General features: G+C 43.9%; 1 protein-coding gene across 8 annotated transcripts in view; it reads right to left on the reverse strand.

Annotated features, from left to right (window-relative positions):
• AKAP1 (A-kinase anchoring protein 1) overlaps window positions 1-24,041 on the reverse strand; it is a 406,823-nt gene that overhangs the window by 151,829 nt on the left and 230,953 nt on the right. For all 8 annotated transcript variants that reach the window (XM_085649530.1, XM_085649533.1, XM_085649534.1 and 5 more), the window contains 2 exons: window positions 16,741-16,918; window positions 14,577-14,727 (listed from right to left, as the gene is read on the reverse strand). In XM_085649530.1, coding sequence (XP_085505656.1) covers window positions 14,577-14,727; window positions 16,741-16,918 — 329 coding nt within the window. The remainder of the gene's footprint in view (window positions 1-14,576; window positions 14,728-16,740; window positions 16,919-24,041) is intronic.

Below are 24,041 nucleotides of genomic sequence, written 5' to 3' on the forward strand. Positions count from 1 at the left end.
GCACATTCTTAACATTACATGGCTAAATAAGTTTGAGGGTTTGTTCCATTCAGAGGTCTGTTGATTTGATTTTTGGTACTTGTCTCAATATTTCCAAGCTATATTTGCATTTTCATTAGCCGAAAGCCCTGAAAACCCATATATTAAATACTTTCAATAAGAGTATCATTTTTATGAAAATTACTTTGCTTTCATCACATCACAAAGATCTTTTCATAGTGCAAGAGCAACATCGGATGTTGTGCTCTTCCCAAAAGGACAACAGCATTTATGATAATTAAAACAACCCCTTTCTTAAAAAATGAGTGTACGTAAATACCATGCAAGTTAAAAACCTCAAACAGTCGAAAACCATGCTCTTTGTAGTGCATTGCCCTGGGGGCAGCATGAGCGAACAGATTTGATAGCCTTTCCTTAAATGCCTTGAGTCATTCCTGGGTGTACCTGAGCCCGCCACCTCAAAAGCAAGTTCAGTGTGGAGAGATATCAAGATGGTACAAACAAAAAATGAAATCCCATAAAGTGATGAGTTTAAACAATGGCAAAACTTATTTTGCAGTTTTACAGGGTCATAGCCAAGCAGGTTTTGCTAATTAAGCATTTAATAGGTTGCTTCCTCATAAGTGTTAACACAAGCGGATGGGGTCCTTCCACTTTTTGACACCACCTGTGTGCCCTTAGTGTAGCTGTGTTGTTGACTGACTCGCAAGTCAAAATACTGTGTTTAACTTGTAAATGCCAGTTAATGGTCAACCATAGAATGTTCTCTTCATCACATGGAAGCAGTTGCCTCCGTGACATCAATATGTTTCGCCTAAATTAATGTACAATTACCTTACAAAGGGATTTTGTTTGTTTACCTTATGGTTGTAATAACGTTTGTTTGGTTTTACTGCTATTAGTAATGTCAAACATAAACCCCCCCCCCCCCCCAAACCATCTTTGACAATCACAATTTTATATGCTTGATATATGGCTGTCCTAGAAAACAGCAAATTTGGTTCATGTATTCCAATTAGACTTTTTTCAAATTACTGAACCATACTGCCCGCTTGATCACTTTGGCAGCATGATGGGGGCCGCCCGCTTGTGCATTTTTTTTTTAAGAGCACTGTGCTTTTCACAAGCGCTACTGCCTACTTATTAACAGTAGTCCACTTATAAGGTCCCAAAGGCGAGACCTATTGGCTATGCCAATGCTTGTTTTGACTGCTGTGCCCAGGGCATGGGTGGAGCACAGGCCCATGTTCAGGGGGGCACTTTGCCCGCAAGAGCATGCCCCTGTCTATTAGCATGGATCCTGCTTGGGGTCCCCCGACAAGTGCAACCCCCAAAGAAGGAGCCAATGGAGAGAGCATTGGAAAGGTAACATTGTCCTCTTTCCAATGCTGCTTTTCCAGTTTTGGACTGGAGCTTGGGGGGAGAGGTATGCTACCAACACTTAACACAAGTTAAAGCAGATGACACCATTAGCGCGACCTGCTTTAGCATTTGTGTTGCTATGACTTCAGCTTACTGCGTGGGTTGCTCGTTACAGCACAACACAAAAATAGAAAAATCATGCTCTCATATTCAGACCCAGATTGCAGAAAATAAGGTTTCTGGTGATTTCCCAATAAACATTTTCTTTTCCAGTAGGGTGGACAACCACTGCACTGTAAAGTTAGTGCGTTGGATGTCAACAGGTCATTTATAACACTAAAGCAGCTAAAGACCTTCATTAAATGCTTTAATAAGGATTTTTAAAAGACAGACAAATTTCGGTTTGCAAGTATGTGGCAGCTGTACTCTGATGGAAGGTGTACATTATGTCAGGCTTCTGTAAATGTTAATACAGAACAGACTATGTGAGGTACTAATATGATAAAAGGCTGAATTTCAAGGTTTGAATTGTACACCACAAATATTTTTTCATTTAGTCATATTCCAGTGGACTTTCTGGCTGCTCTTTAAACTGGCATACACTTTTGTGGTAGTTGCAAACACCCAAGTTCTAAGATTTCAGGTGCCAAATCGTAGGATTGATTGATTTGAAGTTGAGATGCTGTAGCTTTCTGTGATGCCGTCTGAAGGGTCTGGTCACAGGTGTAATTTTCCATGAGGAAAAATGGACATCTGCAGAATTAGGAAGTTGCAGGGTTGGTGTGCCCATATATAGGCAATGAAAATTAGTTCAGCTGATGCCTGAAGCATTTTCGGTTCTATTTATGGAATCCATGTAGTGAGGGGAAAGCAAAGCAAATATCCTTGACCAACTCATCCATACAGTGTTGCCAAGGAATGTGGTGCGGGTGCCTGCATGCAACGTTTTGCCATTTTGCACTTGCTTGTGGAAAACAATACTGACATTACACTTGAAAGTACTGCTTTCTAACCTGGGAATTGATCTCACACTCAAGTATCTGCAGATCGCCAAAACATACATGCATCCCTGTGATATGTTCCAACAGCATGTATATCTGAAGGTCTAATGACCACTGCCAAATGGTTGGTGCATGCTTGGGGCAAGAGTGTACCCTTTTTTCTGCATGCAGTACATTGTGGTCAAGGCTGCTGGAATATACAAAATGTTTTTCTGAATTTTCATTTGAAATGCATGAGGAGCTAGCAGGTCCTTGTGCAGACTGTTACCCTGTACAGTAAGATATCCAATGTGGTGCCCCAGCTTGTCATAGAAACATCTGTGCTAATGATCACCTGCATTTGGGCATAGAAACAATCGAAGCAACAACTTTCTCCTTCCACAACTGCAATTTGTGCTAAAGGCTGGCCTAGACTAACTAGATCCTCTGATTTCCCATTAACTTGTGACTATGGCCAGTCTACGAATTATTGAAGGACGCTTTGATAATCGTGCATGAAGGAATAGCACAACACATGACCACATCATTTCTGTCATTAATCATCATTGCCACTGCCAGAAAATAAGACATCTGGTAAAGGGGAAGCAGTGTTTGAAATGTTATTACTTTGGATAGGCTTTCCCTATGAGTGAATGGCGTGTTGCTCCAAAGCTTTGTTTTTAGACAGTATCTAGAAGGCACTGCAACCTCCTCCAGCTGATGTCTACCGCACTTTGGGAGAAGGGTCATTAAGCTAGCAATATGCCACTGTATACTTGTTCTCTTAGCCTTTTTGTATGGGCAGTATGGACAGCAAAAGAATGGGGAGCTACATTACGGCAAAAATATATATACGGTATTGTGGTGTTTTAAATGTTCTCTCCACCAAATGTGTTCCCAATTTTTTTACTGGGCCTTGGAAATTTGTCTGGGACATTTAAAGAAAATGCTACTTACCCAGTATGCATCTGTTCTTGGCATATAGAGCTGTAGAATCATATGCTATGCATAGGTTGCCATCTAGTGTTGGGTCCGGATGTTTGCACTTTGTTTTTCTTCGAAGAAGTCTTTCCAGTCACAAGGTAAGTGACTTCTCCTTTCGGTGATAGTGCGCATGGGTATGTAAATGTGCTTGTACTTATATAGCGCACAGCTACCCCAGTTCGGGGTTTCCCGGCGCTGTACTCATACCGCTAGGGAACCCTTCCTGGCTTTTTCCCTGTGAAATGTCCACTCCTGGGCATCCCCAGGGTGAAGCCAGGCATCCCAGCGATGTTGGAGCCGTTGTGGAGATTAAGCAAGCTATTGCCCAGAGTTGCAGCGTGGGACCCATGATTAGAATAGGCACTGAGGCGAGAATATCCAGTCCGCGGAATTTATAGCCCGAGACCCTGCCGCGACGGGAATCGAACCCTGGTCAACTCCATTGTTCGATTGTTTTCCCGTAGAGGGTGATAATGGACATAGTATGAGTAGTAAAAGGAGATGTCCATGAATGCATGTATCTAAGTAAGAGGTCACTGTAACAGATATAGGTATCCAGGGAGATGGGTGGGCACATATGACTCTACAGATCTATATGCCAAGAACAGATGCATATTGGGTACGTAGCATTTTCCATTCGAGGCATACGATCTATAGATCATATGCTATGCATAGACTATATAGCAGTTAACTCCCAAAGCTGTGGCTAACCTGTATCTGTTGCAGTGGTCCGAAATAGTGTACGTAAAACTGCCTGGCCTACTCAAGCTTGTTGTTTTGCTAACACAACTACACAATGGTGTTTCATGAATGTGTGAGGTGTAGACCATGTTGCAGCTTTGCATGTGTCATCTATGGGTATATTTCCTAAGAATGCCATAGAAGTCCCCAGTTTGCGTGTAGTGTGTGCTGGGGGAATTGTGAATGTTAGTTTTGCTTTTGCGTAGCAGATTTGAATGCATTTGACTATCCACCTTGCAATTCCAGATTCTGATATGGGATTGCCTTTGTGTGGTGGAGCAAAAGCAACAAAACGTTGATTTGTGTTACGGAAAGGTTTTGTCCTTTCTATGTAATATAGCAATGCTCTCTTTACATCTAATGTGTGTGGGGCACGTTCTGCTACTGAATCTGGTTGAGGGAAGCATACGGGCAACCCAGACTGATTGATGTGAAAAGCAGACTTGACTTTAGGAAGGGATTTAGGGTTAGTCCGAAGAACCACTTTATTTTGGTGCATTTGTAAAAAAGGTTCTTCTATAGTTAATGCCTGAAGCTCACCCACTCTTCGGAGCGATGCAATAGCCACCAGGAAAGCAGTTTTCCATGTGAGAAATTGCAGTTCACATTTGTGCAATGGCTCAAAAGGTGGACCCATTAGTCGGGTGAGGACAATGTTGAGATTCCATATTGGAGCAGGTGGACGTCTCGGGGAAATAACTCTGAGTCCTTTCATAAACGCTTTAATGACAGGTACTCTAAAGAGAGATAGATGTCTATTTTGCAGGTATGCAGCTATTGCAGCTAGATGTGAACGTATGGACGTGTATGCTAAATTGGAACGTTGTAGATGTAACAAATAGCATATAATGTTTTGAACAGCAGCATCAAGCGGGTTGATGTGGTTATTACAGTAAATCACAAACCGCTTCCACTTTGCTGCATAGCGGGCTCTTGAGGTAAGAAGTCTAGCTTCCTTGATAATATTCATACAGTCTGGCAGTAGATTAAGATAGCCAAACTCTAAGACTTCAGGAGCCAGATCGCCAGATTGAGTATACTAGGGTCTGGGTGTCTTATGTCTTCATGACTCGGTGAGGAGATTGGGTGTAAGACGTAGTTTTTGATGAGGAACAACCGAGAGTTCCAATAGGGTTGTGAACCATGTTTGACGTGCCCATGTGTGAGCAACTAGGATTAGTGTCAGGGACACTTGTTTGAGTTTCCGAACCACTTATGGAATGAGTGGGAGAGGTGGAAAAGCGAAAGCAAATCTCCCCAACCAGTTCATCCATAGCGCATTGCCTTTAGACAATCGGTGTAGATATCTGTACGCGAAGTTTGGGCATTTTGCGTTTAGGTACGTGGCGAACAGGTCTGTGTCTGGAAAGCCACACATTTGAAAAGAATGGGAGGAGAACTTGAGGGTGTAGTTCCCCACTCGTGGACTGGCTGTGTCTGACAACATAGCAGATCTGCCATTGGATTGTCTACTCCTGGCAGGTGTTCTGCTAGGAGATAGATTTTGTGATGAATGGCCCACCTCCAGATGTCCTGGGCTAGGTGGGACAGTTGGAGGGAGTGTGCTTCCCCCTGTTTTTGTATGAAATACATAGCTGTCATGTCAGTACGAACCAGGACAGCTTTGCCAGCCAGGTGGGTTCAATCAATCAAATCATTTGTAAAGCGCACTACTTACCCGTGAAGGTCTCAGGGCGCTGGGGGTGGGGAATGCTGCTACTGCTCGAAAAGCCAGGTCTTGAGGAGTCTTCTGAAGGTCAGCAGATCTTTGGTCTGCCGTAGGTGGGTGGGGAGGGTGTTCCAGGTCTTGGTGGCAAGGTGGGAGAAAGATCTGCCGCCAGAGGTCGCTCTTCGGATGCGGGGGACTGTGGCGAGGGCAAGGTGGAGCTGGCGGGTGGGGGTGTAGAAGCCGAGTCGTCTGTTGAGGTACACTGGTCCAGTGTTGTGGAGTGCCTTGTGTGCGTGGGTGAGGAGCTTGAAGGTTATCCTCTTGTTGGCGGGGAGCCAGTGCAGGTCTCGCAGGTGGGGTGTGATGTGGCTGCGGCGAGGGATGTCGAGGATCAGGCGTGCAGAGGCGTTCTGGAATATGGAGCGGCCGTCTCAGGAGTTTGGCCGAGGCTCCTGCGTAGAGGGCGTTTCCATAGTCCAACCTGCTGCCGACGAGGGCCTGGGTTACTGTTCTTCTCGTTTCGGTGGGGATCCACTTGTAGATCCTGCGGAGCATGCGGAGGGTGTTGAAGCAGGAGGAAGAGACGGCGTTGACCTGCTTAGTCATGGAGAGGGTAGAGTCAAGGTTGCGTGATTGGTCGGTGGGTGTTGGAGCTGTCCCCAGTGCGATCGGCTACCAGGAGTCGTCCCAGACGGAAGGGGTGGATCTGAGGATGAGGACCTCCGTCTTGTCTGAGTTCAGCTTCAGTCGGCTGTTCCTCATCCATTCGGCGACGGCCTTCATTCCTTCGTGGAGGTTGGTTTTGGCGGTGTGGGGGTCTTTGGTAAGGGAGAGGATCAGCTGGGTGTCATCCGCATAGGAGATGATGTTGAGGTTGTGCTGTCGGGCGAGAGGTGCCATGTAGATGTTAAACAGCGTTGGGATGAGCCCTGGGGTACGCTGCAGATGATCACTGTGGCTTTGGAGCGGAAGGTGGGTGGCGGGGGAAGAGGCGGACGCTCTGTGTTCTGCCGGAGAGGAAGGAGGTGGTCCTGTCCAGGGCCTTCTCTTGGATCCCGGCGTCGTGGAGACGTGTTCGTAGTGTCCAGTGGCAGACCGTGTCGAAGGCGGCTGACAGGTCCAGGAGGATGAGGGCCGCTGTTTCTCTGTTGTGTAGCATGGTCCTGATGTCATCTGTGGTGGCGATGAGGGCAGTTTCGGTGCTGTGGTTGCTGCGGAACCCGGACTGGGAAGGGTCCAAGATGCTATTCGAGGTAGCGGGTCAGTTTGTTGACTGTCTTCGATGACCTTCGCCAGAACGGGAGCAGGGAGATGGGCCGCAAGTTCTTGAGGTCCTTGGGGTCTGCCTTGGGTTCCTTGAGTAAGGCGTTGATCTCGGCGAGCTTCCAGCTCTCCGGGAAGGTTTCTGTCTCGAAGGAGATGTTGATGACTTTCCGGAGATGGGGTGCCATGGCTGTGCTGGCTTTGTTGAAGATGTGGTGTGGGCATGAGTCTGACGGCGATCCGAAATGGATGGTGTTCATGATCTTGATGGTGTCGATGTTGGTCCAGGAGAGCAGGCGGTTGGTGGTCGTGAGTCTCAGTGGTTGTCGGGGCAGTCGTGGTGTTGAAGCGGTCGTGGATGTCTGTGATCTTGCGGTGGAAGAAGGTGGTCAGCTAGTCGCACAGGTCTTGCGAGGTTGGAATGTCGGTGTTGGAGAGTTCCTTCACGATGTTGAAGAGCTCTTTGCTGTTGTGTGCGTTGTTGTCTAGGCAGTTTGAAAGGCTTGGAGGGCTAGAAATATGCCCATGAGCTCTAAATGGTAGATGAAGAGCAACTTTTGTTGGCGACTCCACAGGCCTTGTATTCTGTGTTGCTGTAGATGAGCACCCCAGCCAGTTAGAGACGCGTCCACTGTTAGTACAGACTGTGGAACCGGGTCTATGAAGGGCCGTCCTGTGGACAGATTGTGTGTGTTCCACCACTGCAGAGAGCGAGGAGTACGGCAGCTTACCAACACTAGATCGGCTAATAGACCGTGGGACTGGTTCCACTGACTGGCTAAGCATTCCTGAAGCAGACGCATGTGAAGGCTGGCATACGGGACGATCATGATGCAAGATGCCTTCATCCCCAGCAGTTGCATGTAAGCCAGAGCTGGAAGAGATTGATTGGGTTGAAACTGGAGAACAAAAGCCTGAATGATGCGAACTCTGGCTGTGTTGGGAAACGCCAGGGCCTTTTGAGTATCTAAAGTGGCTCCTAGGTAGTTCTGAATATTGGCTAGCTGAAGATGTGACTTTGGCACATTGACTGTGAACCCTAGGCGATGCAGTAAATTGATGGTAATGGAAGTGTATTTGAGACACTGTTGGTTCTTGCTGGCTTTGATGAGCAAGTCGTCTAAGTATGGGAAGACATGGATGCTTTGTCTCCTGAGAGGAGCTGCTACTACCGCCAGACATTTTGTAAAGACTCTGGGGGCAGTGGTGACTCCGAATGGGAGTACCTTGAACTGGTAATGTTGGCCCGCTAACACAAACCTGAGAAATTTACGATGAGCAGGGTGGATTGCAATATGAAAGTAGGCATCCTTTAAGTCTAGAGTAGACAGACAGTTGCCCTTTTGCAAAACCGGTAGTACCTGTTGGAAGTATTATGTGAAAATGGGCTGACTATGTAAAAATTGAGCTCTCTGAGATCTAAGATTGTCTGAGACCCGTCCTTTTTTGGGGTTTAGGAAGTAAAAGGAGTACACACTCAACCGGTGTTGTAGCGGTACAAGCTCTATAGCTCCTTTTAAAAGTAGAGACTGTACCTTTTGAGAAGGTGTAGATGATCCGGTGAGAGTTTGTGTGATTTAGGGGCAATGTTTAGAGGAGTGTTGATGAACTCCAGGCAGTAACCGGAATGGATAATTTGCAGAACCCACTTGTCTGTTATTGACTGCCAAGCCGGTAAGAAACATGACAGTCTTCCCCCGACAGGTGTTAGGTGGTCGGGAGGAGGGCGAGATGAGTCACTGTTTTAAATTGGAGGGAGAGGTGCGTGTGTTTGAACCTCTACCTCTTCCCTTACAATTATTTCCTCTGTAACCCTCTCGGAAGTAGTCAGAGGGTTGGGGATTACTCTTGTAGGTGGAGGTATATTCTGAGGAAGAATTCTTGGACTCCACTCGATAGAACGCGCGCTGAAAGAAACCACGGCCTTGTGGTAACTGAAGCACCCCCATGGATTTGGCCACTTCAGTAGCTTTCTTCATCTTTTCCAGTGAAGTCTACTACGGGGCAAAAAAGGTGTTCCTTATCAAAAGGTGTGTTTAATATAGAGGTTTGAACCTCGGGTTTGAATCCAGAGATACTTAGGCAGGTGTGCCTTTTTAAAATGACACTGGTATTTACTGCTCTGGCAGCTGTGTCTGCAGCATCGAGGGAGCATCGGATTGTTGAAAATAAGTTATCCCTCCCTTATCAAGTCTTTAGCTTTAGATTTATGTACTTGGGGTAGATATTGGAGCAATTGTTCCATCTCGTCCCAATGCGCACTGTCGTATCTAGCTAGCAACGCTTGTGTGTAGGATATGCGCAAGACGTTTGCTGTCTGAGATGCGACTCTCTTCCCTGAAGCATCAAGAAGCTTAGATTCTTTATCTGGGGGTGGAGAATCGCCTGTGGTTTGGGAGTTAGCCCTTTTGCGTGCGTTAGACACTACTAGCGAGTCCATCGTAATTGTCCCCAAAAGTACGCTGGGTCAGATGGTGTTGACTTGTATTTTTTTTGTCTACTCTAGGGGTAATGATACGTGCTCTGACAGGGTCACTAAAGATATCATCCACATGTCTGATCATACCCTTGAGCATTGGTAAAGTGTGTGATGACTTGAGTAGTGCTAAGGGTCTTGAAAAATAAATCCTCTTCGAGGGAATCTTTGTATAGCTGCACCCCATGGTAATTGGCAGCCCTACCCAGCAATTTAATGCAACCTACACTGTAGTTTGGTGGAGAGGGTCTGGTAGGATATAGGTCAGGATCACTGCCTGTGGGCGAGTTCATGTTTTAGTCGTTCCCTGGGTCTGCAGGGATTGGCTGATCATCGTAATCCCCATTATCATCCCCATCATCCTGGTGGGCAGGTGTATGTGGTCAATGCTGAGGTGAAGTAGGCACAGGTATAGACTGTGGAGAGGGAGGATATAGGATAGGAGAAGGAAGAGAAGGAGGGAAAGGGTTAGTTTAGACAGTTTTCTTCTTCAAAGCAATGTGATATCAGCATCAGTCCTTCTCTTTAGAGTCACTGTGGTGGTGATGTGCCCAGTTTTTGGATGAATGTACAACACTTTGTTTCGGGTCGGGTTTATTGAGCGGATTGTCGAAACTGATTTTTTGGTGACTGCAGTGCCTGCGGTTGTTTCGGCGATGAAGATTTCAGTGCCGATGGTTTAGGGGCTGGTGTTTTCGAATCCGAAGTGTTTCGGTGCCGATGGTTGAGGGTCGGAGCCGGACTTCGATTTTGATCCCAAAGGTTTCACTCTGTTCCGTTTTGGACTGGGGCTTTTCAGAGCCAGAAGGCTTTTTGGTAGGTTTTGGTGCTGAGCCCGAAGGCTGGGCTTCGGAAGCGTGATCTTGGGTCGACCGGGGCCTGAAGGTGCGGGTGGGGCCTGAGCCTTCTTTTTGGGTTGAGGTGGATGTCGGGGCGAGGGAGTTTCTGTACTCACAGTACATTGTCCCTGTGGGATGTCATCATCCTGGTCGGAGCCATACTCAGAAACTTAGGTCGATTCCTGCTCTTCTTCAGCCCCGATAGTGTCCTCGGCATCTTCATCTGATTGAGGTCCGAAGAGGTCCGGAATGGAGGCTGTGCGTGGACTTTGCATGCCACCACGTTGAGCCAGACTGTCGCGAAGTGTCTTCTTGGAGCGGACACGCCTTGCACGTGTCGCAGTCCTGTTCTCTGTGCTCAGGGGACAAGCACAGGTTACACACTCCTTGTGAGTCGGTGCGCTGGTATTTTGCGTGACACCGAGGGCAGAATTTAAAGTGTTTGTTCCATCAACCGATAGTCGAACCGATGGCCCACCACAAACCTTTCCAATCAAAAAAGTTTTAACCAGAAAATCAGTAATCAATAATAGTAAACGCGATCGGAAACAATACCGTCGATTTTGAGTGTATTGCGCACCGAGGGAAACAGAAGAACTTGTCGAACCGGAGCGCAGCGAGTAACATCCAAACCCGATGGCGGAAAAAAAAAAAACAATGGAGTCGATGCCCATGAGCACCATCACCGAAAGGAGTCACCACCTACCTCGTGACTGGAAAGAATTCTCAGAAGAAAAACAAAGTGCAAACATCCAGACCCAACATTAGATGGCGATTTATGCATAGCATTTGATCTACAGCTCGTATGCCTCGAACACATTGTTTTAACCATTGGGAGGGGGTGTGTACTAAGTTTCTTCTCTACAAGCATCTCTATAGGAAAGTCTGGTTTCTGAAAAACCAAATTGTACCTTATGATGTGCTACATACTTCCACAATTGCATCTTCAAATAGGAGTCTACATTTTTGGTGGATGATTTGGAGCCTTGTCGCAATTTAGTATCAGTTTATGAAAAGTATTCTGTATTGTATCTAGTTGGTCACTCTCTACCATGGGTACTCTTGACACGGAGTTGCACTTCAGCATCGAAGCAGATTTCAGCACCCATGGTGTGTGAGAGTTATCTCAGACTTGGAGATCCTCCAGTGTGTAAATCCTCAAGGAGCCTTTTATGTTCTATCTTCTGATGCTGTGGAGGCCTTTGAACAGTGGGTTGTGGTGACAGTTGAGCCTAGCAGAGAGCACATCTATCTGGTTGAAAATGCATATTGGGGACATGTTGAAAGCTTCCCTAGGAATGAGTCCAACCACCCCGAATTGCTTATTATTGCCTTTGTATTTTGTAACTCACTTTTCCTCGTTTTCTATTTGCGGGTTTTGCTTGTTGTAAGCTGTCTAGCATGTCTGACTGGCTTCTTTTATTCTTCCGAAAGTACTCGGTTTCAATGAATTTTTCTTTTTTGTGAGGCACTCCACAAAAGTAGAAGTTTTTCCTCAGTGGTCTCCTTTGTATGCCAGTTCAGGAAGCAGTAAACATGCAATATTTCTACAAAAACATTTCCCGTCTCCTAGTGTCGTGTCTTTCTGCTCGACTGAGTCTACTCACATCTACCACTACCAGTTCCTCAATCATGCGTACCTGTGAGGAACAACCTTCTGCCTAAGGGCTTATTTTGGTCAGTGCTCTTTACCAGTAGCATAACTTAAACAGTCCTCTTCCTCAATTTCACACCCATGCCATAGGCGCTAGAAGTAGGTGTAGTGGGGTGTGTTGAAGCACCCCCAAAATAACCATGCAGGAGTTCAGAAGTCAAATGAGCAATGAAGAGGCCTTTACATTTTGTTATCTCGTCAGATTTGCTGTGACAGATCAAATGACAGGTTCAGTTTTCCAACAAATTACTTTTTATTTCTTTTAAAGGGAGTTTGGGGTTTACTTTTCTTTCTGTGACAGCAAAGTGAGAGTATTTATGTGACAATCTTGCTGGGTCCTGGAAGTGTAAAACGAAAAGCTGTAGTATGTTATTTTTTTCTAGCACACAACAAATTGTAAATACCAGTAAACAAACTTTACAAGTAGTTCAAACTACAGAAGAATTAAGAAAACAAATGAAAAACATTTTTTGTGATTCAGAAGTGTGTGGAAACAAAGATTTTATTATGATCAGAACAAATCAATACACTATGTGATGCCGATTTTCACAGTATCATTTGCGCACTGTATCATAGTTTATCAGTAAAACAGTAGGTCTGTGCAAATGTAATACTAATTTTAACGGAAAATGTGTTGCCTGTAATGGCAGTACTACCAAACCATGCTTTAGTGCTAAGGTTGCGGCAGGGTGCTCCAAAATGTCTCACCAGCTACATGCTACATCCTTTACCATTCTCCTACTGAAAACACGCGTTACACTTTATTGTGTAACATGTATTTTACACAATGACCATGACTTCAGCGATGTAACAACGGCAGCACCCCTCTCAAAATATTCCAGCACCACTAGCACCTGGCAATTGTGAAATGTCAATTTATACATGAACACTTGTTGGTAGATATCTTTTCAACTACACTAATTTAAGTAGCATTTGCTCAAATATATGATGGCATTTCTCAGCTTTTACTTCCATACGGAGTGTTAACATACAAGTGCTGAAAAAACTAGTCTATTGATGAAGCATATACATTGTTATTTGTAATTCACAACTGAATAAGGTAACAGATTTTAATAGGGTGCGCTAAAAACAGTGCAAGGACACATTCAGAGAACTTTCCACAAGTATCTAAAACTACACAGTGATATAAACGAAAACAATAAAGGATGGATGCTCATGAACATTAAAATCGATAATTTGAAGAATCACCCAATATGCTCCATTTATCAGCAATATTTATAGTACAAGTCTCAACATAGCCTTTTTATAGCACTTGCAAACTTAATGAGCCTATTTCTAAGCTTTCCTAATGTTTACAGATGAGAGACCAAAGGAAAAAGGATATTATGAGGCCTAAGATTATATTTGTTACTTCCTTTGCACACCTGACTCGCTAAAAGTATCAACAGCAAGCAGAGAAGGCTTACCTCCGATGTGGAAGAGGGACTGCGACTCAGATACAGCATAGGACAGTACTGTCAAATCTGTGTTGCTTCCTGACACTAGAGGCATCATTTAGAGGGCAGTATGGAAGGACACACTCAAAATAACTCAACTCACAGTCAACACCATGCATATTCTTCACTTCACATACAACCACAAGTTCCCTGCCCCCCAACCTGCTGGCATCAATGCAGCCCTCGGCCGCACCAAAGACCATACTTTTTGGCCCATAGGAAAAGGTTTGTGAGTACTCATGGTGTACATCACTAAAAAACCATTGGCAATGCCAATAGGTTCCACAGGCAAGGCCTACTTGCTTTTCCAATGCTTGTTCTTTGGAGGTGACCAGTCTAGTAGGGCACTGTGTTGAGGGAGCTGTACATTACCAGGAACTCCGGAATCTTTGAGGACGAGTATGGAGTAAATGAGTTTACTCTGTGGCCATTGTTATCAGTCTTTTCCGGACCTCAAAATCCTCAGGGCAGTCCTACTCCTGAAAATGGATTTCAATTGGACCGCTGAAGATCTTTTGACTACAAAGTCAAAGTTAACTGAGGACCAAGAAATAGGAATGTACTTTCCCTGGGCATCTGTAGTACCAGGTCGTAATGTTCCAAGCCCAACACTAGAAGAAAATGGTGCGCAAAGCATATGCTCTATAATCACACAAGCCACAAACCAAGAGTATCCTCGTTATCGGAAGAGTGACTTTAATCTTCCAACTTAAAATTTCACAAATTAATAGCAGTTCAGTAACATGTAGGCAATGGGGCTTTTATTGTCAATTAGTTTAAAGCAGGTATATCTATTATTGGTGCGAGCAAATGTGCGCCTGTACACTTTAGATAAAGAATTTTGCAGCAGTAAGAGCAAATGCAACAACATTAGTGCAAGGCGAATTCCAGTTAAGGGTTTTGATTACAGAGCTACACAGAAAACTTTATCATCATTACTTTTAATAAGATTATGCATTTAAGAGTAATAGTTAATATGAGCTAAAACAAAGTGAAATTAGTTCAGACGAGGACTCCATTTCATACGTAAATATCAAAATCAAATAGCCATCTATTTGTAAATTGTGATTGTCTAGCAACACATGCACCAGCTTCAACTTATGACATAGGCTTCAAGTTCACTGGCTTCAAGCAACGCAAAAAATACCCACCTTATTTGCCGAAGGATGTCAACCTTAACCCTCTCATATCCACCATAGTCTACATATCTAATTTCCACCTCGTTGCTATCCTTGTAGAAGGACACCACTTGGGCACGCCACCATGCAGTATCATTGCCAGGAGCAGCACAGATCACCCCAACTGCAGCAACAAAACAAATGGCAACAAAAGTTCAACTATTCAAAATTCAGCTAGTAAAAAGCACATTTAAAGTCATTTGAAATTCTTATTCGATAATATTTTTTTCGAAACAATGAACCAAGCTTTAGCATCAAAACACTAGTAGTTCATCAGTTGGGAGATTAAAACCTGAACCATCTGCCTGATCTTAAGTAAATAGAAAATCAAGGCCATGAGGAATGTTGAGGGCAGAGTAAGAGCAATTAACTAGGAGACAGTAACATTATCACTTTGTATTGCACCGGTGATGTCTCACATTCAATACCACGTCCAGTTCTGCAGACAGAGGATGAGAAACACTGAAGGGACAGGCTACCAAAAAGGTAATTGTTTAAACAAAAGGCTGTATAATGAAAAATAGCACACCACCCAGTTGGGGGTGAATGCAACCTTAATTGAGTGTGTACGAAGCAGACTGGTGAAGTACACTATATTAGATAAAAATTTAAAAACACCGTCACTTGTGCGCTGCAAACTAGTGTCATTGGGGACAGCACAGCAATAAAAGGTGGGCCAGCGATTTGAAACCACTGGTCCATCTACCACTACAGAGGAACCAGACGCACACTTAGACGGGAGAGGATGTGGCCTCACGGCTACAGATGCAGACTTTGGAGCTGGGGAACCAGGTTCGAGCCTCGGCGTGAGATGACCATTCTGTGAGTCTGGGCAAATCACTTAATCTCCCTGTACATGCCAAGAAATTAATGTGTCCGTTTGTAACGCAACTGGTGCTCATGTGAAGCGCTCCAATACCTGCGGGTTGAGTGTGCACTAAATAAAAGGGGTGGGGGGGGGGGGGGGGGACAAGAATCCCCTGCACTTGGGTGCAATGTGTTTGTGTATTTTTGGCAAGTGGCCTATATGAAACCTTCCAAGGACAAAATGAATGCAAGACATTTTATATATGGCACAAAAAGAGTGCATCTCCCAATGGCCTATCTCCCCCTGTAATTATGTGCAATGCAGCGCAGGCAAAGGTGTTTTCATTTGAATGAGCTCAAGCCCCTATGCTAATAAGGTATGTCCCTTTTTATTACACAGGCAGAAAATGTGGGCTGAGTGTTCCATATTCAACAAGGAGCTGGCACATGCATCTGTGGCCCGTTTTGTAATATGAAAGTGGCCCAAGACTGTTAACGTGCACTTTATGTAATCCATCACCAAAGTTTTACAGGGGAGGACAAATATCTAGGAGTAAGCCATGCAATGTCCAGAACTGATTTAATGTAAGAATTGGTCATTATATCTGCGCTTCAGAGTTGGTACGCGATGGGTGTTTTGCGTTGAGGGCCTTGCAGTTTTAAACAATTCTTTTCACAGACAGGGAAGCAAACAGATGCAACAGCTCCAAAACATAAAAACTAAAGTAACTTAATAAGCCGGACACAGTCACACATGAATAATAGTCACGAAAAATCAAAGTTAATGATGGGATACCAGTAAGGGATGCTAAAAACAAATAGGCAAAATGGGTAGCCTGGATGGACATCCGGTCCTCGTTTATTGTGAAATTTTAAGTTTCTATGACAATTTTCTTTTCTGAAATCTTAACGCGCAAAATAAAGAAGTAGACAGGAGGCCATATTTACCAAATTTGCAATATGTGATGTATCTCAGTTTAAGTAAAGATTTTAAATTGTAAAGTCTATTCAAGAGAATTTAGAACAATTTATTGAGTCTGAACCGACATCATGCTATTAAACTGCAGAAACAAACTTGTGTAAATACAGTTGGTCTAGGTGCCTGTACCCACGCACGGAATCAATATTGTTTCTGAAAATTTAATCAACACAGTCTCGTAGTTTGTTCCAGTAGCGTTCAACACAAATGTTACCAAAAAATAAAATGCTAATTTTATCCACAGGGGAAAGAAAAACTTAAGAATCCAATTGTGGCTAAAAGTAGTAACCCAAAACCTCTCCAGAAGATTCATTATTTAAAATCACCCTTTAAAAACGGTTAGATACTTACCTTCCACTGGGGTTGGTAAAACTGGAATTCCAGGCTGGGAATAACACAAAAACATCTGCTGGTCTAAACTGCGTAAAGCATGAAAGGTAGGATGTGTATGTTGCTGCACAAACATATGACCAGCATTGACAACATTCACTACAATAACCTCCACGGTGACACCATCTGGGAGCATGAGCTAAAAAAAGAAAAGCAATTGTTAACTTCGATATCACCAGAACTAAACGTCAAAGGTTAAGAAACAACTTCACCTGTTTAACCAAGTGTAAAATAGGCAGGCACTGAGTGGGGAAAACTGTACAATAACATTTTTTAGAAGTCTTTTTGAAGATGGTCAGAACTTGCACATTACCAGAGTCCATAAGCAAGTGGCTTATCCATTTCAGGTCTGTGTATTGTACACTACAAAATTCAGGGAAACATGCCCACAAAGCAAAGAGAACAAGCATTTGCAATGCAATCGGTCTCGCATTTAAGTTAGTGCTATTGGCATTGTAAATATTTTTTTTTTACTGATTGTTTTTTTGTAGTGGAGTGGATGTGTGTTTATGTGGTTTGATTTGGAATTGTTAGTTGTGGAATTGTGTGGGCTGGAATTGTGTAGTGTGTTTGCATAGTGGAATAATGTGGCATGGTGAATAGATAGGGGTGAGAGCTGTATAAAATAGATAGAAAGTAAGATTGAGAGTAAGATTGAGACGGTGAGTGGTGTGGAGTTTTGTAGTGGAAATATGTTGCATGGTGTGCTGTGTAATTATGTGTATACTAATTAAATTATATGAACTGTAGTGGAATCATGTAGAGTGAGATAGTGTGCTGTGGATTTAAATATGTGGAATAGTTTCTGGAGTTGAACTGGGGTGTTTGCACGGTGATATACCAAGTCAAATGGAGGCATGCGGTTACTATTAGAAATGACCCAGTGCAGCCTATGTAATAAACGCTGTCCAGGCAACCTTAAAATGTCCGTATCACAAAGTCAAAATCATTGTTTGCTTGACCCCTCTGCCTATTTTAGCACCAAGAGGCAATTAAAATTGCAGTGGGCGCTACACAATATGGCCAATGTTGTATTTTTTCTTGCCAGCTAAAGTATATATACTTGGTTCTGTCCAGCTACAATAAGTAGAGTACTGAAATACTGCATAGTAATACCAGAAATCACTTTTCAGCAAAGTGCAAATCGATTTAAATGCGGTAATAACAAGCATTTACAATGCAATGGTCTCGGCATTGTTAAAGTTAGAGCTATTGGCATTGCTCATGACATTCTTGTTTATGCTTTTAAAACATTTAAAGAAACGGCATTGTTATTTACAATGTCAATAGCTTAATCACTCTCCAATGCGAGACCTATTGCATTTGCACCCACACACAGAGCCACCCACACACAGAGCCACTCACATAGAGCAACCCACACACAAATAGAGCCACCCACAGAGCCACTCACATAGAGCAACCCACACACAAATAGAGCCACCCACAGAGCCACCTACACACAGTTACCCACACACACAGAGCCTCACACACACACACACAGCCTCCCACACCTAAAAAGCGTTGCACAGTCAGGCGAGGGGGTCCGACCGCTCACATCCTTCTGTTAAAGTGAATCTACACAAATGGCTATGGTCACGGCTCCGTGAGCGGCGCGACTAAAACAGATAACGCTGGCTCTGCGTTAGCGTGCACGCAAGGGGCGCGGTGGAATGTTTGCTAAACGTGACACGTCTGTAACTGGGCACCCTCTGAGTGCTGGCAGTATAGCGAGCTGGCTCTGCGTCAGCGTGCACGCAAGGGGTGCGGTGGAAAGTTTGCCAAACGTGACTCGTCTAACTGGGCAGGGCACCTTCTGAGCGCTGGCAGTATTGCGAAATGTCCTAAAACGCGTTCAAGATATTCCCGTGTAGAGTAAATAAAAAGAAACAAAATTACTCGGTACACTTTCCCAGTGGCAAGCTAAAACCCGCCTTCGTCCCTGCTCGAATGGAAGAGCAGTATCGAGCAGTTTGTTGAGTCACATTGCAGATGATCTGAAAACGGTCTGATGCGTGTCTCAGACATCAGCATAGTATTTAAATGACATGCACATAGTTAATAATAGTGTCAAGAACGTAAATACATACTGTAATGGCATTAAAGGTTCCAAATGTTTAAAAGCAGGCAGCGGATTTCCCCACTAGACGACCGTACTTGTAAGAAATGTAAAGATGTAACATATGGCTAAGTGGCGCCGCCCGGCCTCCGGGATGTGGGCAGTACGGCTGTGTGTACCGCACGGATGTAGGACTAAGGGGGGCGAGAAATCTGCGTTAATGGCATTTATCCTGAGTGTTATACAGTATATTGGAACCTGCAATAAAAATGGTTTGAAAAAAAAAATTAAAACAAAAATTAAAGGTTGCAAATGTGCGTCCACGCTTTCACCAATAAAAGGCAACCACATTCCCAGTACATTCAATACCCCATGTAAAATATATACCAGGGGTCTCCAACCTTTTCTGTAGTGAGAGCTACTTCTGATCAGCTAAAATCATTGTGAGCTACTAAAGGCCAAGCAACTAGCGCATTTTACAAGAGACACCCTCGCAATGCAACCAAGCACTGAAGCCATGGTCTGCCTGCTGACATGCTGAAAAGTACTTTTCTCTCCTCACTATGACACATCCTGGATTAGAACCTTTCAAATAAAGTTACCGAAATATGACACCGGAATACGAAACATCACACAAGAGCTCTCAGCCAGGCTAGAAATGTGGTATCAAATAATCAGGAAAGGCAGCACCATGGACAACTGACCACTCCTTGACCACAAAAGGGCAACGCTGTTACACCCATCTGTGCACATGACACACATGTTTAAAATAATCAAGCTCATTTTACTTTCACATTGACCACCAGATACAGTTACTAGATTGGGCGCTTACCAAGCCATAAGCCAAGAATACACTACCAAAGCACATCTGGTTGGGGGATGTCCCCGAAAGCCATAAAAACGGCATCTCGAATGAGAAAGTGCTTAGGTGCCAAACGGTTTGTGGAAGTCGCTATAGAAAGGCTGAATTGACGGAGCAGATGAGCTTTGTTCTGCAACTGATGTATTTGTAAGGGCATTTCATGTTTTGAGCTATTAACATTTGGTTCAGTGAGCTATAAGAACCTGCATGTTAGTATGTCTGCGTAAGAGAGAAAGAGCACCAAATAATGGTTCTCACAAACCTCAGGAAACTTCAAAAACATTACGAAATATCCTGGTGGATAGTATCTGGGTACAGCTGCACAAAGCATCCAGTGCACACAGTGGTGAGAAGTGGTGATTGTGCATAAACATTCCCACACCTCGAAGGATCCCTGCATCATAGTTAACCACATGAGGTGCACACAGTGGTGAGAAGTGGTGCCTCTCCCCTTACACACTCATGATTGTGCATAAACCTTTCCACACCTCGAAGGATCCCTGCATCATAGTTAACCACATGAGTTGCAGGCACTAACCCGCATACTACACATTTCCACTTGGATGTCGATGGTAAAGCTCTGTGGGAGACCTTGGTAATGACAGAGTTGGACACTAATCCCAGCTCTGGCGCTTGACTAATCAATTGTGGGATTCTGGGAAAATCTGTTGTCAAACTAGGATTAGAAGTAATATAAACACATAATAAAATATATAGTGTGCTTCTTCGTAAATGTTCTCGATCCCAGGGCCCATCACAACTTGATATATGTAACCTGTTCTCAAATGGACTCCACACACCATAATCTATCTACAGCACCTAATGCTCCAATATAAATGTTCTTCATAAAGTGCTGCGCTGCCCACTGGAATTAGTTTCCCGTACCTCTCCAAACCTTTGTGTTCCAGGTTGTGGGTCCGACCCTGGCACACCTCACTCCTCCCGTTCTATATCTGATGAGCAATGGGCCAAATGTTGCGCAGTCACACAAGTTTAGCTAAATAGCAGGCACAAGCTCCTACATTTCAAATGTTTACGCCGCACATATTTCACCCCTGCTATGGCACACAGAATTGACCCGTCCAAACCACACAACTGTCTTAAATGCTCAACGCCTCATGCAGACTTCGCACATCTTACTTGAACATGTCCTAAACTGCAGCCCTACTGGGAACGTATACACCACAGGTTAGGGCAAATGATCAACCTTCCTCTGATCCCTACTCCGGAAGTGGCCCTATTGGGATATACAGTTAATTTCCCTAAGAAGATCAGGTGGTTCGCACCCCGGGGACTACTGCTAGCGAAACGGGAGGTGGCTATCCACTGGGGGCATAAGTCTGTGCCTACTGTTCAGAACTGGCTGAACAGCCTGGCCTGTTGCAATGTAACTAGCGAAATCTACGCTAGTGTGATGTCCAGTATATCCCGGCCTAAGGACATATTGAGTCCATATCGCTCATATGTGGAGAACAAGCACCAGACATCCTACTCTCAGCTGGAACGGGGCATTGTACTGATGGAGTGGGGTAAATTTCCACTGATAATACCCATTGTAAAAATAGCATCGCAGACAGGCATGACTCACCCGGATATGTATCAACAAAGTTAAATTTATGCTAAGACTGCCGGTATTGATGGGTGGACGGGAGAGGACATGAGAATTCCTCGCATGTTGATAATGTTATAATAATGCTACTTATTTCACCTCACCTGAGAAATTAGATCATGACTGTACTCTTTCAAGCCTGTACTCCTACACTGCGACAATGTATGGCAAATCACAAGTTAAGAGATATGCATATATATCTTTTGTACTTAATAACATCTGAAAATAGTTTATAAAAAAAATAAGTTGTGGAAATAGTGCTGGTATTAAGACTGGGTTGCGCATAACCATTAAGCCTTCATCCCAAATGTGATCAATGATGGGCATTGCCCTGACATTTTTCCAAAAAGGTTCCTTGAAATCATAAAGGAAACAGCCATTATGTTTTGCGGGCATAGGCAACTGTAAATGTGTAGGAGAATCCATCGGTGGCGCTGATGGAAGATGAAGGTGTTGGCAACACGTAGTCATCCCACGCATGGCGATCATAGAGTTCACCTTCTCTTTCCTCCTCAGATGAGCTGGGATCCTGTAGTTACTGGAAAACGGACTACTGGTAGAGGCGGAGGCAACTGTTGCACAGGCAGAGGATTTGGCAGTTGAAGAGAGGCTGAAGCTGTGGTAGCTGGACTGTGTTGAACAGTAGTAGAAGTTGAAGGAAACCTTTTCCTGTAATCTGATGGCATGAACCGTAAGTCTGATACAAGCATTGATGGAAGACATACCATGTCTTTGTGGTATTGTTGAGGGTGTTGGTAGTGCTCCTGAGGGGCATAATACTTTTGATCATAATAGTCACCCTCATCAGAATCATCCTGGCATTTAACATGAAGCTCTGAAGGGCTACATGCTGCAAAGAGACTATCATCTTCAGAGTCTTCGTCGTCCAGTAGATGGGAAGTCTGCAGTAAAGGGACCTTACTTGGAGATGTAGGAGCTGGTGTGAGCCTTTTTTGAGCCAGTGTATGCTTAAATACAATTTTTGGTGTAGTCATCAAGGTAGTAGACAATGTTCGTGTCAACGTGAGTGATGTTTTAAGTCTCTTCCTGCATGGGGAAATTGCCGTCGACAAGACAGGCACTGTAGACTGTAGTGTTGCCATCGACAGTGGTATTGATGACAACAATGGTGTTGCTGTCGACAGAAGCGTCATCAATGGGATCTTAATCGTCAACGAGAACGTTGAGGAGGTAATCCTCACAGTCGACAATATAGATGGCTGGTCGACAATGAAGATGCCACCGTCGACACTGATCCTGTTGGCGGCAGATGCAGTCGACGCTGCTGTGACTGTTCTCATCATTGACATTTTCTTGTAGACGGAGATGCTGTCGACAAGCCTTCCATCGGCAGTGCAGAAGCAGGATTTTTTTTAATGTGTGCTTCACCTGAAGTGGAAGTATTGAGGGCTCTGAATTTGATTTTTAAGGCACTTTGGAGGAGGGCCAGGACTCCTTTTCCCTCTTTTTTGCTGAAGAATAGATACGTTTATGAGGTGACTTGGATGGGCTGCGATGTTTGTAAGAGACCAGGTCTTTTTAGACGCTTTTTTTGGTGGTTCATGAGATGAATGAGCAGCAGAATCATCCCCAACTCTCTTGAGAGGAATTCTTGAGAAAGACAGATGAAGTGTCACTCTCCTCATCAGAGACAGGATTTTCTCTGGTCTTCAACATTTGCAGCCATAGGAGTCATCGCACCTCACAGTCCTTCAATATTTTAGAGGAAAACATGCGCCATACATTGCAGTCTATCAACACCGGGTTTTGGCTCAAAAAAACTCAGCTGAACTGAGCCCAAGTAACTTGAAAAACAGAACAAATAGTCCAAGCTAAGACTGACTAAACCTTATACTTTTCCAACTCCTAAAATGAAATGAAACATGAGGAGGGTTTTATAGATTTCCTTATTAGTCAATGGAAATGATTTTAATTTATTTCACATTTCAAAACAATTTTGCGCTGCAACATTACTTCATTGCGCATTTATCTTTTGTACAAAACAATATCTTACATTACATTTAATACATCAACATAATACTCATGATCCCCTAAATGAGTAAAACAAGCACACATACACTCTTCAAACATTCATGGCCAATATACTCCTGCATACACAAAACTACACACGCACTAAAAACTCGGTCCTAGAAGCAACCTTTCTTTTCTGGTAGATTGACTACAAATCAGTTTGAACAACAAAAACATTCTGTCTTTTTTGTTGAAACAATAAAGTTCCAGTATTATTTTGAAACAGAAAAAATATTTTTTGGACGGTGCAAAACAAGGACCGAACTGGTCGACGCGTTTCGAACCACTATATTTTGGGTTCTCCTCAGGACCAACCAATTTCTGCAATAAAAAATAATAAATCTGTTTTAGGTATTGTAATACAACTCAGAATTTACACAAGACACCGCCAAGAACTAACCTCACCCACCTTCAAAAAGTGCCTCCGCAATGGAGATCTAGCTGCCTGACATGTGTCCGACTCGTCCCAAATGATGAGGAACCTAAACAAAAAGCAGTTTGCATTATCGTTTCTTTGCTTATCTAAATCAGGCTGTACACACAACAAAGGACAAACACAAGACACTTGCACAAAATGGGGTGCTAGCTCCACTTACTTTCACAAGTAATCGATCAATGTTCACTTTTTGGTTCTAGCAAAGAAACAGTAAACAAGTTTGTCAGCCGGAAAAGAGGGCATCATCCCCTAATCCGGTAAGTGGAGC

This window comes from Triturus cristatus, chromosome 3_2 (genome assembly GCF_964204655.1).
Source record: "Triturus cristatus chromosome 3_2, aTriCri1.1, whole genome shotgun sequence".
Classification (NCBI taxonomy): Eukaryota; Metazoa; Chordata; class Amphibia; order Caudata; family Salamandridae; genus Triturus; species Triturus cristatus.